At 28.0% G+C, this 14525-nt stretch overlaps 1 protein-coding gene across 1 annotated transcript; it reads right to left on the reverse strand.

Moving 5' to 3' along the window:
* Window positions 1-3772: 3772 nt before the first annotated feature.
* On the reverse strand, window positions 3773-5963 carry LOC137821769 (putative xyloglucan endotransglucosylase/hydrolase protein 23). Its single transcript, XM_068626517.2, has 3 exons — window positions 5290-5963; window positions 4803-4996; window positions 3773-4427 (listed from the first exon to the last, which is right to left on the reverse strand). Exons 1-3 carry the CDS (start codon window positions 5554-5556, stop codon window positions 4055-4057), a joined length of 834 nt encoding a protein of 277 aa, XP_068482618.1. The 5' UTR covers window positions 5557-5963; the 3' UTR covers window positions 3773-4054.
* Window positions 5964-14525: the final 8562 nt, after the last annotated feature.

Below are 14525 nucleotides of genomic sequence, written 5' to 3' on the forward strand. Positions count from 1 at the left end.
ATGTATAGAACTTATTCTAGTAGTGTATTTCAATTGTGAGATTAAAAATATTTTTTTTATAGATTAAAATTTACTCATGTATAAACTAAAATTAGCATAAAAAAAGTTGAATAAGAAAACTTATGCAAATCATTTTGGTCAAAGCAGGGAAGGCTGGCATTGGAGGAATTGGAGATCAATAAGTCACTGTCCTCTTTTGTAGAGCTTATGCCACTTTTCCATCTTTACTAATAGCTTTGTAAGTGTATTTTTCAATTAGTTCATTTTAAATTTTCTATATTTTAAAATAATTGAAAAAAACAATGAAATAAATCATTTCTGTGTAATATTTTCTAAAGCAATGTGATTTTCAAACTTCCGAAGAGGTTATATAAATCAGTATTCATTATTAAGTTATTTCCCAAGATGCCATTGATGAAATAATATAAAAACTAACTATTTTGTTCCCACACTTCTTGGTGGGTCCCACACTCCTCATGAAGAAATGGTGTTGAATTAGTGGTGGTTTTGTTGTTACCATGTTCCCACCCACATTTTTCTTTCTTGTTCTTGCATTCACCTCAGAATATGGTTTAACAGATGAAGTACAAGTAAGTTTAATCGTGTTCTAATCTAATACTAACTATGAATTAACCTTCTATTTTCAAAGTTTTCTTCTTTTTCAGAAAAAGTAATAAAAAGAATCAATTTCTCTGTTCCTGTATTTTTTTTTTTTCATTTCAAGCTGAGGGATGTGTACTGGAGTCTATTTGTGCATATCTTGAAATGGGTATGTTCAAGTTTTCTTCTTTTTAAAAAAAAGATAATAAAAAATAAAAGGGTGTTTTATGAATCAAGCATAAGGAAGAAAGAAACACAATTCTTCCTTTTCTTTGATTTTTCATTTTAAAGCTGAGGAATGTGTACTGAAGTGTATGTGTAGATATATTTAAAGGGGTATGTGGAAGTTTTCATGATCTTTGGATATAGTTTTTAGTTTCTGCATTTTCATAATCTGTTGAATTGAAGACTGTCCAATGCTCCATTAAACAGAGTATCATTCAAATTCATTAACTTTTACTGGGAAAATCTTTGATTTGTTGGGATGTGTCCAATTTAGCTCTAGTTCTGTTGCAAAAGGTAGTTTCAGAATTTAATACACACCAAGTATACTTAGTATATTCTTTTGGAAAAACTAAAATTGTTTGATTTGTAATGATTTTTGTACTCTCAATCAATTAGAAATCGCCCTAGATATGTTTTTTTAAAACAATTATTGCAAAAATTAACAATTTATTATGCATGTGATGTATGATTAGGTGGCTGATAACAAATTTTACACAATGCATTCTAGTTACATTCAAATGAAGTTGTTTAGCTAATTGGGGGTAGCTGCTATTGTTTTTCTGTTGGCAGGTTATCAGAATATTTGGTTCTGTGGTAGCAAACTGTGTGCTTTGGTGACTCTAGTTTTGTTAGCCATGAACTTGGAGTTTCTTGGTAAAATCCCTTGGTTTAATGCTCAATTGAACCCATATTGGGGTGACTAATTCAGTTCCCACCAAAGCTTTAACTGATCAACCTAAAGAAGAAGAATCAAGAAATGAACCCAAACTGTCCTTCCTTTCATTGTTTCCGTGGGGAGAGAGTGCTGCAGACAAATTTCAAAGGCCATCTACTATCAATATTTAATAAATACGAATACACCCAAAAAAACACATAAATTTTATCAAAACCTAACCATAATAAATTAATAAAATAAAATATAAAGTAAGGATAAAATAGGATTTTTTTTTTAGAAAATATCTTGAATTTTTAATTTTTGATTTAATAAAAGAGGAGATCACTTTAAAACAGAAAAATAATGTATCAATCTTTCCACTTTCCTATCAGTTAACTGAAAACAAATAAAATAAAATTTTAAAATTAAAAAATTGTTTTATTAACTTTTAAAAATATAAAATGTCCAAATAATTAAAATAAATTAATGAAACAAAATATTAAGTAAGGATAAAATTGGAAACAAATTTAGAGCAGTTAAAGTGGGGAATTCCTTTATATATTTTATATATAGGTATAGATTAATAAAAGAGGAGATCACCTTAAAACAGAAAAGTAGTTGTGCCTTCATCTGTTTGTAATTTCTTTGGTGGAGTGGCGGAAGCTTCAATGGAAGAGAATGAGCAAGGATCTCACGTAGAGAGTTGGACTCCTTGAAAGGTGCATGCTAGGTGTGGAGAGTGAGTGGTGAGGTCATCTCACTTGAAATAGGTGAAGAATGAAGACTAAAATGTCTATCCTAGGGAGGTAGGAGACAAAGAGCAAAATTGACATATTTTTGGCAGCAATTCACTCTGGATTTAATCTTGAGGAATTCATGAACCAAACACCTCCTTTTATAGCAATGGAGGGTCGGAATTTGAAGAACCAAATTCAAATGAAATGTTATTTGAAATTGGCACCTAATGAACTTAGCACGTGGAGCATGTGGAAAACGTTTTTTCTTCTCCATGGCTTAGTCATTATCAGCCTTGGTTAAATTAGAAGTTTTAAAAACTTTAATTTAACCCAGGTTGGTTTTTAGGTGCCAAATTTCATCTAGGAAAAAGAAATTACAGATGAAATTTCCTATTCTAATTTGACAAAAATTAGATCTACTCTACACTAGAGTTATGACATCTTTGAACATATATTGGGAAGTTTCTCTGCCGGCAATAGCCATATCTCAGTCTTCCTTAATCTTCTTGGTCATAGCTCTATTGGTAGGCCGAATCTTCTCTTTATTATGTTTGCATTTGATCTTGTCCTTTAACCTCTTCCATCATTAAGTAAGGATAAAATTAAAAACAAATTTATAACGGGAGAATCCCCTATATATATTATTTAATTATTATATTCATTTTATTAATATTAATATTAATTTATTTTCAGTTCTATCATAGATAAACAATTGAACCTTCAACCAACATGTTATTTAATGAATAATTTGATCATAAGGTGTTAAAAGCATTGCTATTATCATTCCATATTGAGACCACACTTCACCGAATTCCAGAAGACATTCTTCCTTCTGGGCATGTTTATCTCCACAATAATAATAATAATAATAATAATAATAATAATACATAAAAGAATATGCTGAATAAAATATTATTGAAGATACTCACATTAATAAAAAAAATAGAGAATTTTTTTATTTTTTTATTTTTGCTTGAGTAGTATGGGTCTATGTTGGGACCTCCACTTGTTGGTGTTTTATGTGTTAAAAGAAGAATGAGGATAATGCATTATTTTTGTTATTTAAATTATGCCCTGTTTGTTTCTGAATATTGATAAAGGAATTAAAGTTCAAAAGGGTAAAGAATTTGTGTTATACTTTTCTTCTTATCCTCTTCCTTTCTTCTCCCACTCTCATAATTCTATTTACTAAAATATCTCTTCACATCATAAATAAAAAAACTTCATGTTTTGGAATAAATCTAAACTTTCCCAATTATATATTTTAGATCACTTCTACAATAATTTATCAGAAAATACATTTTAAATTTACTGTTTCCAAAAGTTAATATATATGATTACTGTTTTAATAATAATTTGAATTAATTTAGTTTTATTTTAAACTGAACGATTCAAAATTAATTATATTATATGTAATTTAAAATTATATATTATTATTATTATTATTATAATAGTTCTTTAAACATAAAAACTGAATAAATGTAGCTTTCTTATACTAATTAAATTTAACTTTTTATCCAAATAATAAGAAGGAAGCATGTCATGCAGAAGACAATTGAATAATAAGAGTTCCATGAACTTTTTAACTCTCTTATTTGGCATACTTTACAATTGCAGCACTCTAAACAGTGCCATGAATATAACTTTGCACACAATTTATCTGTCATAAACAATGGAGTGCTCAGCAAAGCACAGTCCAACAATCATAGTTTTAGCTTCATAAATTCATACATGAAAAGAAAAGGAATTGACATAATATGCATTATTCAGGTATTGGGACAATTTTTGAATTATAATAATATGCAACATTGGTTGATTCTGATGCTGATGTTGATGCTCATGCAGATGAACATTCTGGAGGGAGCCCTTGTGAGAAGCGTCTGGTATCAGTGCAGTAGTTGTAAACCATGTAATTCTTTTGCACCCAACGAATCTTGGCTTGCCCCGTGGCATCCAGTGATTGGCCAGAGGAGGAAGCACATGAAGAAGAACCTGAAGAAGACCATACACAAGCTTCTGCATTGAAGTTTCTGTATGAGGCCATGAATGGGGCCTGGCTCCAGTCCGTTTTCACAAGCCCACCTCTTGTGGCCCAATCCTCAGCATCCCATAGACTAGAGTATATTCTCATAGGTTGCTTCTTGGGGAATGGAACACCCTTTGTCTCCAAATTCTTGAACTCCCTTATGGGTGTCCCATCCACAGAGAATCTGTTCCAAGATATCAAAACAAGGTTAATTAGCAGTGAAAATGTTTTTCTTTTCCAGAAAATACTCATTTGGTCTGTGAAAGAAGATGAATATACTAGTTGAACTTTATCTACATCGATTAGATATCACGACATATCCAAAGGTTTTATGAAGATTTTATGAAGTTGATTTAAACTTAAAGCTTATTTTTTAAATATAGTATCAAAACTATTTTGAGTTTATCCTAACGATTATTTCCTCTTCTTATCAATTCTTATCAAGTCACTAGTTCTAAACCTTCCCTTATAAACCGATTGATTTACTACTTGGATACAAAAGAAAAAAAAATGCATCTTTCATGCCAAATTTAGATGTTTCTGATTTTGTTTTCCATACATGATGCTTGCAGGATTCCATTGGACTGAGTATGTGTGGAAGTCCTTGGTGGGGTCGAACCATAGATGGAACTGTTGTTCTCTATTCCCTTTCCCTTGGCTGAACACGTTGGTGTGAAGAGTGTAAGGATCACCACTCAAGTTGCCCAAAAATTCGAAGTCTATTTCATCATGAGTAGGTCCAAGAGAAGATAGCTGCATCAATAAGCAAGACCATTTATTATTTGACAGCATCTCAGGCTAAACAACTTATGTACATTCCATAACACTAATTATTGATTCAACTTAAATGCATTCTGTGTCGCTGTAAAAAGTGTCACTGCAAAATAATCTTTTTATGTTATCATGTTAAGCTGTAGTTGATTTCTTTTATGTTGAATAATAAATGTTTGATTGATGTGTTTATCTGCACAAGAGAGTGCATGTTTTATCTTGAGTTCAAAACAAAACCATGAAAGGCTAAACTATAGTGCTAGTAAATCACTTACATAATAGGCTGTGACAGTGCCAGCTGAGTTTCCAGGCACCAGTTTGAGCTGCATGTCAATTTTTCCGAACAAGTACTCATTCTTGGAACGAAAGCCAGAGCCAGAGGCCTTATCTAGGGTGAGAGTAAGAAGCTGTCCATTTTCAAGGATTTTGGCACGACCACCACCCCATGTTAATTCAAAGTCTTGGAAGAAGCTACCAGCGGTGGCTGCCACCACAAAGGTAGCTACCACCACCAACACCACAAGAAACCCAATATTTTTCATCTGACACAACACCAAAGTGGTGGTGATGATGATGATCTTCCTTTGTCAATTGGTTGGTCTTTGTGTGGCAACCAATTGTATGTAGAGAGGGAAAAATAGATAGAAAGAGGGACACAAGATATGCCAAGAGAAGTATTTGGTGAAAGTGTGATGCATGCAAGTCAAGCTTTGAAGCTATTTATAGAATCCTAGTGTGTTGATAAGAGGCAATTATTAATGCAATAGAAAGGGTGATTGGATTTGAAAGTGGAGGAAGTGGTTGTGAGAAAAGGAAAATGATCTAATTAACTTTAAGAGTGTGTTAAAGGGTCCTATAGTAGATGATTAATGTTGTTGTTTTATGTATTAGGCAAATGCTTGTGCAATATATTGATTCCATGATAATTTATGATAGGATTATTTCACTAATATCTTGATAACAAAGTTTATAACATATAAATAATGAAGAGAGATGGTATTGGTTGACTTGGCAAGCGATGTGGGACCAAGACAGCTAAGGAGGGATAATATCCAAGTGTGGTCTTATCAATTTGGTTCTCACTTTTTAACTAATTGTTAATATGTTATTTGTGTGTGGTTCTATGAGGTTATAAACATTGGTTTTCAATATCCAAACATCAAATCAAAAATGGCTTCATGCATCAAATCAAATTGGCTGTTGTCTAATCTTTTGTAGTTATGTGTGATAATAATCTTCTCCACAGTTAATTGTTATAGCCCCTATTCTGATAAACATCATTGTTTTTTATATACTTTCTATCTTTATTTTTAAGCATATCCCAAAACTCAATTGCACTCTATTTTTTTATGGCTTCAGATTTTTCTAATAAAAACTTAGAACAAGTTCATTTTTACAAAGATATAATTATATTTATATGTTGACTATGTATTGTTAATTTTTTTCTTACGAAGAAATAGTCCTTTTGAAAACAGTTAAAAAAACGGTATTAGCACTTAATTTACCAAACACGACGGTTTTGACTGTAGGAATTAGACCTCTCACCAGCTGGAACTGATTTTGCTACCTTCTATCGAAAAATGAGAGAAACTTTAGTCCTACAATATCGAATTGATATTTCTATTTTTTAAAACATATTATTATAGATTAATAAATTTCTTTAATGTAAAAAATAAAAATATTAAATTTGATTTACATATATAGGTATATTATATTTATAAATAACATTATGAAAATACTTTTATATTAATAGAAAGAAATTATAAAAAACAGTAATCATATTTTATATTATGAAAAACTTATATATATATATATATATATATATATATGTTTGTGTGTATTTATAATTACATTTTAATTAATTGGTTTTTAAAACATAATAATTTATAATTTTAAAACATATAATTTATATTTTATAAATAAACTAGTAAGTTCAAATTTAGTTTATACTTTCATTTCTTTTAATTATTGAATAATATTAATTTTTAAAATTTAATTTAGAGGAATAAAAGAATATTACTTGTGAGATTGAATTAAATTTTAAATAATATGGTGGTTAATTTAAGAATTTTTTTATTAATTTTTCAAAAAAAATCATTTAAGTTTATTAAACTCGACTTTTTGAATATTTTTTACTAATAAATTATTAAAATTTGATAATGTATTTTCAAAATACTTATTGATCTAAATCTTAAACTCTAAATTACAGACGATAAGTGTTATAGAAATAAATATTGACTTGAGTAGGAAGTAAGTAGAGTGGATCAAATAAACACTAAGGGATAACAAAATAAGTAGTTTTGCTAAAACTCATTCTAAAAGCATATTTAATAAAAAATAAATAAAATAAATAAATAAATAAAAAGGCATTACGTTGGCTAGATCGAGACAAATAAAATGAAGTTTTTAACTATTTTAAAGGACTAGCGTCGACTGGACCATTGTGCGTGTATATTTTGATTTATTTTATCAAATATTATGAAAAAGGTAGTTTTGTTTGTTCATTCAACGCATGCATACTTTTTATACACAATCAAATTGGAGAGATATGCTCCATATAATTTGCTACTCCATATGTTATGTCTATCTATCAACAATTACACCAAAATATAGCCTTATTTACATTGATACACTTTTTTATATACATTTATATGAAAAATATAATAATTCCAATACTCCCCTCAAGTTGGTGAGTAAATATCATGGACTCACACCTTGTTCGCAAAGTCCTAAACTGATCTTTCCCAAGAGGTTTAGTAAAAATATCTGCTAACTAACAATGTGAAGAGACATGTGATGGAATTATCATCCAAACTTGCAACTTTTTTTCCGTATGATGTGACAATTTATCTCGATATGCTTTGTACGCTTATGAAATATAGGATTAGCTACAATATGGAGTGTCGCTTGGTTATAACAATACAAAGGTGTAGGTATTGGAAGCTTGAGGTCTCGCAGGATATAACGCAACAATGTTAGCTCTAGACAAGTATTTGTCGTAGCCTGATATTCTGCTTCGACAGATGACCTTGATACATTGGTTTGTTTCTTATACTTCCAGGATACCAATGAATTTCCCATGAAAATGCAATAGCTGCTATATGATCTTCAAGTAGACATCCTCCCCAATTTGAATCGCAATAGACTTTTCATCTTAAGATTATTATCAAAGGGAAGTAATAATCATTGCCTGGGTGTCCCTTTGTTGTAATTTAGAACCCGTAATGTTGCATCCCAGTGTGTTTTGTGAGGCTTTTGCATAAACTGGCTTAAAGTGCTAACTCAGTAGATAATATATGGCCTTGTGACGGTGAGGTAAATGAGTCTTCCAACTAACCTACGATATTTAGTTGGGACATGTAATAAATCACCATTAGTAAGAGTGAGTTTTAAATTTTGCTCCATGGGGAACTTCTCCGGTTTTCCCCTAGTTAGACCTGTATCGTCCAAAATTTCCAACGCATATTTTCTTTGAGACATAAAAATGCCATGTTTAGACCGAAAAAATTCAATTCCCAGAAAATAGTTTAAGGTGCCAAGATCCTTGATTCAAAACTGTTGGAGCAAAAATTCCTTGAGATGCTTGATTTTGACATAATATTTTCCTATTAAAAGTATATCATCGACATAGAGCAAGACAACTATGAAACATGATCCAATTGTCTTGCTAAATAAAGAATACTTTGTTTTTTTATTGAATATATTCTACCTTTTGAATAACCTTAGAGAAAGTAGCAAACCAACTTCGGGACGCTTGTTTTAATCCGTACAAGGACTTATGAAGTCGACAAACCATATTTTACCCCTATCGACGAAGTTCGGGAGGAAGCTCCATGTAAACATTTTCATGAAGGTCACCTTGCAAAAATGCACTTTTACATCAAGTTGGTAGGTGAACCAGTTTCTAGCAGCTGCAACAGTAAAAAAACAACGTAATGTCGTATGTTTAGTAGTAGGAAAAAAGTCGCAATATAGTCAATCCTTTCCATTTCTGTGTAGCCTTTGGCGACTAAGCGCGCCTTATATTATTCGATGCTCCCATAATGTAGAAGATCATGATCTCAAACCCTTCTTTTGAAGTTAATTCCAAAATGTGAGTTTCATTATTTCAAACTTCATAACATGTACTAAATATTTTATTTATTGAAATCATTTGCATTGTTTTCCTAAGCTAATTTTATGGACGATATCAGTGCTTGTTAACGTGTATGAGAAACTTATTTCTCTTGTGTCTTCTATTTTTTTATTACTTTTTGCACATTTTATATTTTTACTTTAAATTAAATTTTGTACATTATTGTAATTTTACATTTGTTTATGCAATTGTACATTTTAATTCACTCTTGCTTCATATTGCTTTTCGATTATAGTTACAATGGTATGAATTGCAATAGTATGAGAACTTCATTTTATACGTATATTTATATTTGGATTTTCAATTAAAATATCTGTTTGATTTTGTATTGTAATCAACATTTTAAATTCGATTGAAGTTTGATAGAGGATTTAATTTATTGAAATTATAATTTCATATATTCAAATTAAAATTTTGGTTGTTTCAATGCTTTTACATATTTAGGGGTTCACTAAGGTTCCAAATTTTAACTTTATGTGTGGGTTAAGCTCACTATAGTATTATTATTATTAATATTAATATTATATATGTATTAAAGAGTGAAAGGTGAATTAAGTGAGTCAACTGCATGCGTGTTGACGAAACTTCTCAGCTATGAAATACTCAGACTCATAGCATGCATATTGCACAATACGTAGTTTTAAAACTGTGGACGAAAATTCTATGTTCTTAATCAATTAATTAAGTAAAAATAAAAGAGAAGAGGGACAATCTTAAGAGAAAGTAAGTAAAATAATTCATTTTTAATTTATTTTAGAACCTTTACTTTAAATACTACGATGTTGATTGAAATTTAATTCATGGATATATGTTTATAAAATGAGAGGAACATCTAACTTATATTGTATATGTGGTTTATGCAATTAATATTTTATATTTAAGTTTTCGTCTTTAAATTATGACTAACTACTTTCTTCCAAATATAGGTTTTACACTGCTCAAGTGTTGCTTTCATTTAAAGCTGGCTATGATTCACCATTCATCAGAGCTCAATAATATTCTATAATAGCTGTGAGACCATGCTTTTTCATTTTATTTCTTGAATACAATTAACCCATATAATTAAAATTAAGATCGATATATTCATATTAAGTGTAAAATTTGATTTCTCATAATTGATTTTATAATTCAGTCTATGATTGGATTATTAACTCTCTTATTTAGTAAAAAAAATAATTAAAAATAAGTTTATACATATTCATATCTAATGTGAATTTATCTTCCTCATTCAACATATATTTCTATTATATGCATGCCTTTCAATAATTTAACAATAAAAATATGGTGTAATATGATATCATCCATATTATAGTCATTCTTAACAATAATTTGATTTTATTTTATTTTTATTGACAAAATAAATAAATTAAGTGGAACATTTAAAAGATGTCTCAACTTTATGGTGTGTTTGGATTGAGGAGGAAATTTGAGAGAGTGAACTTGAAGTGATTTGAGAAGAAAGTATGAAGAAAGTAAGGTTGTTTGGATTTTGGTATATTAGAATGGATTTATGAAGAAAGTTTATTGAGATTCGTGAATGATGTGATAGTTGTATTTTTTTTTAAATATTTATCTTTAAAAATATTTGAATAATAATAATAATAAAACAAAATTAATTAATTTATTTTTATTTTTTATAATAATAATAATAATATTACTATTATATAAGTTTATTTTTTATGTAAATAATTATATTTTTTTTATTAATTATATTATTAAATATTTGATTCAAATAAAATTATTATTATATATTTTTTAATTTATATTTATTATCATTTTAATTAATAAGATTATTATTAATTTTATAATTTTATAAATATATATAGCATTTTATTTTTATTATAAATATTTAATATTTATATTTTATAATATAATTAATTATTTTATAACTTTTTTGACAGGGTAATTAAGTAATTTAGCTATATAAAATTGGGTATTGGTTGCATTTCTCTGCAATTCATGTCTAAGGAGTGAAAAAAGATTTTATAGGTTTCTTCACCTTTCCACACTTTCTGTTTCTCACAAATTAGTAGATCCAAACAAGAGTATTCTTCGAAATCCATCCGCGTGAATAGTAAACGTCTAGATTACGAAAAATATAAAAAATACATATATAGTCAAAAATCAATTATCATATATCACTTATCCTTCAAAACTTACCCAACATTGAAAACCCATCCTTAGAGTACATTCCAACAACATATCTACTAAACCCAAATGTTAACCCATACAAAATTAAAAAGATTCTTGTGCCATTGTGTTTTATATTGCATCGTGGCCACTCATTATTGTTAATGTGCATAACTATTCTTCAATATGCTAACTCGTTAAAGTAGGGGAAAAATATAAAAGAGTAGAAAGGTAAAACCGGAAAATGTACAATATTTTTTAAAGTAGAAAATAATTAAGAAGAAAAAAAGTTGTTCGAAGACTTCTATTCTCGTGTGAAATGGAGAGTTACATCGAGAATCATAAAGAGGAAGAAAATATGATTGGAGAAAAAGAATGATCCAACTAAAAAAAATGAAAACTATTATTATTGAAAACTTTGAATTCTGAAAACTTAACCTGATTTATAGAACAAAACCTAGGTTTTGAAAATCCTAACTTCAACAATTAACATTGGTAAAAAAATCACAACAATTGTCGAAGAACAAATATTATAAAATAGAAGATGAAGATTACCACGAATTTAGAATTGGACTTGTTGGATATCCGACATTTATTAGAAATACGAATATTTTATAGTATATAAATGCAAAGTTGTTTTTGAATTGATCATAATAAAAGTTAGTTAGGCTTATAACACCACTTGTTATTGAATCTCTATTGGACCATCCATTATACAGTGTCACGCACAAGTTAGAAGTCTCGACGTGACAAAGTGTGTTGAAGATCCCACATCAACTACAACTAAAAACATTTCATATTATATATGTAGATACAAATCTCACTTTATAAATTTTTTTTTATAAGGTTGAATTAGACAAAAATCAAATTTTGCTAATGTTGAAGAAGCGAGAAACAACTATGATTACAAATATCATGTTCTAATAATATAATTAATTTGATTACATAAATGCTGTAACAAAAGTATATAAATTCTTTTTATGAGATAAAAAAATCAACTTAATATTATTGTTATTTCTAGAATTAAGTTGAACTAAATATGCTTGGGACTCCTTGCTTTATGTATTATGGTGTGCTGATAAAAAAAACAAATGTTTGGTGTTTCTTTTCTTGGGCTTAATTCTATTTATGCCCCCATTACAGTTATTGCCTCAATAAAATCATACAGTTATAATATATAAGAGTCTGACCAATATTTTATTTTATGTGAGATTTTTTAAGGGAATGGGATGACATTCCAATTCAAGACAAATAAAAAAGTCTTCAACTTAAAGAATGTTATACGTTATTCCAGTAAAATAAAATCATTCAATAAAAATCAATTTTAGAGATAAAAAATAATTTGTTGGTATATTGACAAAATTAAATATTATTTTAAAAATTAAAAAAATTATTAGTATCTAAATTAGTTTTTATAATTGATAAATAATTTTTAAATTGATATAATTGATGATTAAAAATTAAATAACTAATTAAATACCAATTTATATTAATTAATTTAGATATTAATACTTTTTTAGTTTCTAAAATAGTATCTAATTTGGTTACTATAGAAACTAATAATTTTTTGTCTTTAAAATTAATTTTTATTTAAGCATTTTCTTGTACCGTTGATATTTGAAATTTATGACTTCTCATATATAAGATCATGTTTTATTCATTTGAAGTTTCTTTACATATTTCTTTCATTATAAATTAAGATACGTAGAAAAAATTGTTTTGGAATAACTATGTGCATATATATAATGGTATGAATAAAGTATTTTTTATTTAATTAATTTTTTTTCTTTATTTTGTATATTAAAATTTGCTATCGTAGATTGAACTTTTTGTAAATGTATAACTTCAATTCAAACATTGTCCTTCGTGTTTTTTTTTCCAAGCAAATCTACTTTATCTAGTTATTAGTAGTTCACAAAACTTAAAAAATATATAAAATAAATTTATAAACTAATTTTAACTCACAATAATTACAACTTTAGAATCTAAATTCATTTATAAATAAATTATTACTATGCTAATGAAATATTAATTTAAAATTTGTTATTAATAATAAAAATTAATGTAGATATTAATATTTTTTTAAAATATAAAATAATATTTAATTTAGTTAATATAATTTTTGTAAAATTTAATTTTTGTTTAATAATTTATCCAATTTCTAGACTGTTACAGAAGATATCCAATATTAATTTCTAATTGCATGGATTTACATAAAATTAATTAAGGATTCCCCACCATGAACAAACTGGGGTCACCTATTCCATCAAAACTTAATTAAAATTCAGTCTGAAATTGCAGTTTAATATATATATATATATATATATATATATATATATATATATATATAATCAGACATCAATATCAGTGTCTTCCTTTTAGACCACTCGGTTTTGCAGATTAATTGGATGACAACCACAGTACACCATGCACATTCGTTCCTTTCAATTCATTATTTCTCAACTCTGATTCTGTTTAATTGCCGCAAGCAACTTTTTATATCTTTTTAATTTAACTAATAATTTCATATTATTACCCTCACATCTTTGTGCTAGCATAACATATATCTGTTTAATTAACTTATTATAACCCAATAATTATATATTATTATACCCTGACATATCTGTTTAACTTATAACATATTGCATCAGATTTTGTTAACATCAATAAAAAGTTAAATTTCGTATTGGCATATAAAACTAAGAGCAATGTATAGATATATAGTTGCTTTTAAGAAAGTGATGCAATGTTGGTTCCAAAGGGTGTTTGGTGAAGGGTCATTTTAAAACTGTGGTTAGTGTTTATCTTTGGTGTGTAGATTAGGTTTAAATATGGTGCAATTATTGTTGTGAGGATCAAAGAAAGAATGCATGTATTTATATGAGGATTAGGGATTAGGCATGCGATAAAAAGCTGTCTACAATGATTGTTTACATGTATCAAATCCAAAGCATCAATCACTTTCCACACCAAGATGATGAACTTCTTCTTCTTTAATTGTTTTGGGTCTAGTTATTTAACCAATGGTCCCCAACATGCATACTTGTCAAATGTTCCTCTTCTTATATTTAAAGTTCAACGTAAAAAGGATTAGGGTTTTGTTTGAAAAGAGAGTTGTTCTCTGATTTTACGTGCTGAGTTGCTTTATGGTGATTGGTAGCCAAATTTCAGCCATGGCATTTCACAGATTAAAAGTATTTGTATATTTCTCAAATTTTACAAACTAAGGTGTCACTTTCGTAAGCA

Source organism: Phaseolus vulgaris, chromosome 9, assembly GCF_051622355.1.
Source record: "Phaseolus vulgaris cultivar YP4 chromosome 9, ASM5162235v1, whole genome shotgun sequence".
NCBI lineage: Eukaryota > Viridiplantae > Streptophyta > Magnoliopsida > Fabales > Fabaceae > Phaseolus > Phaseolus vulgaris.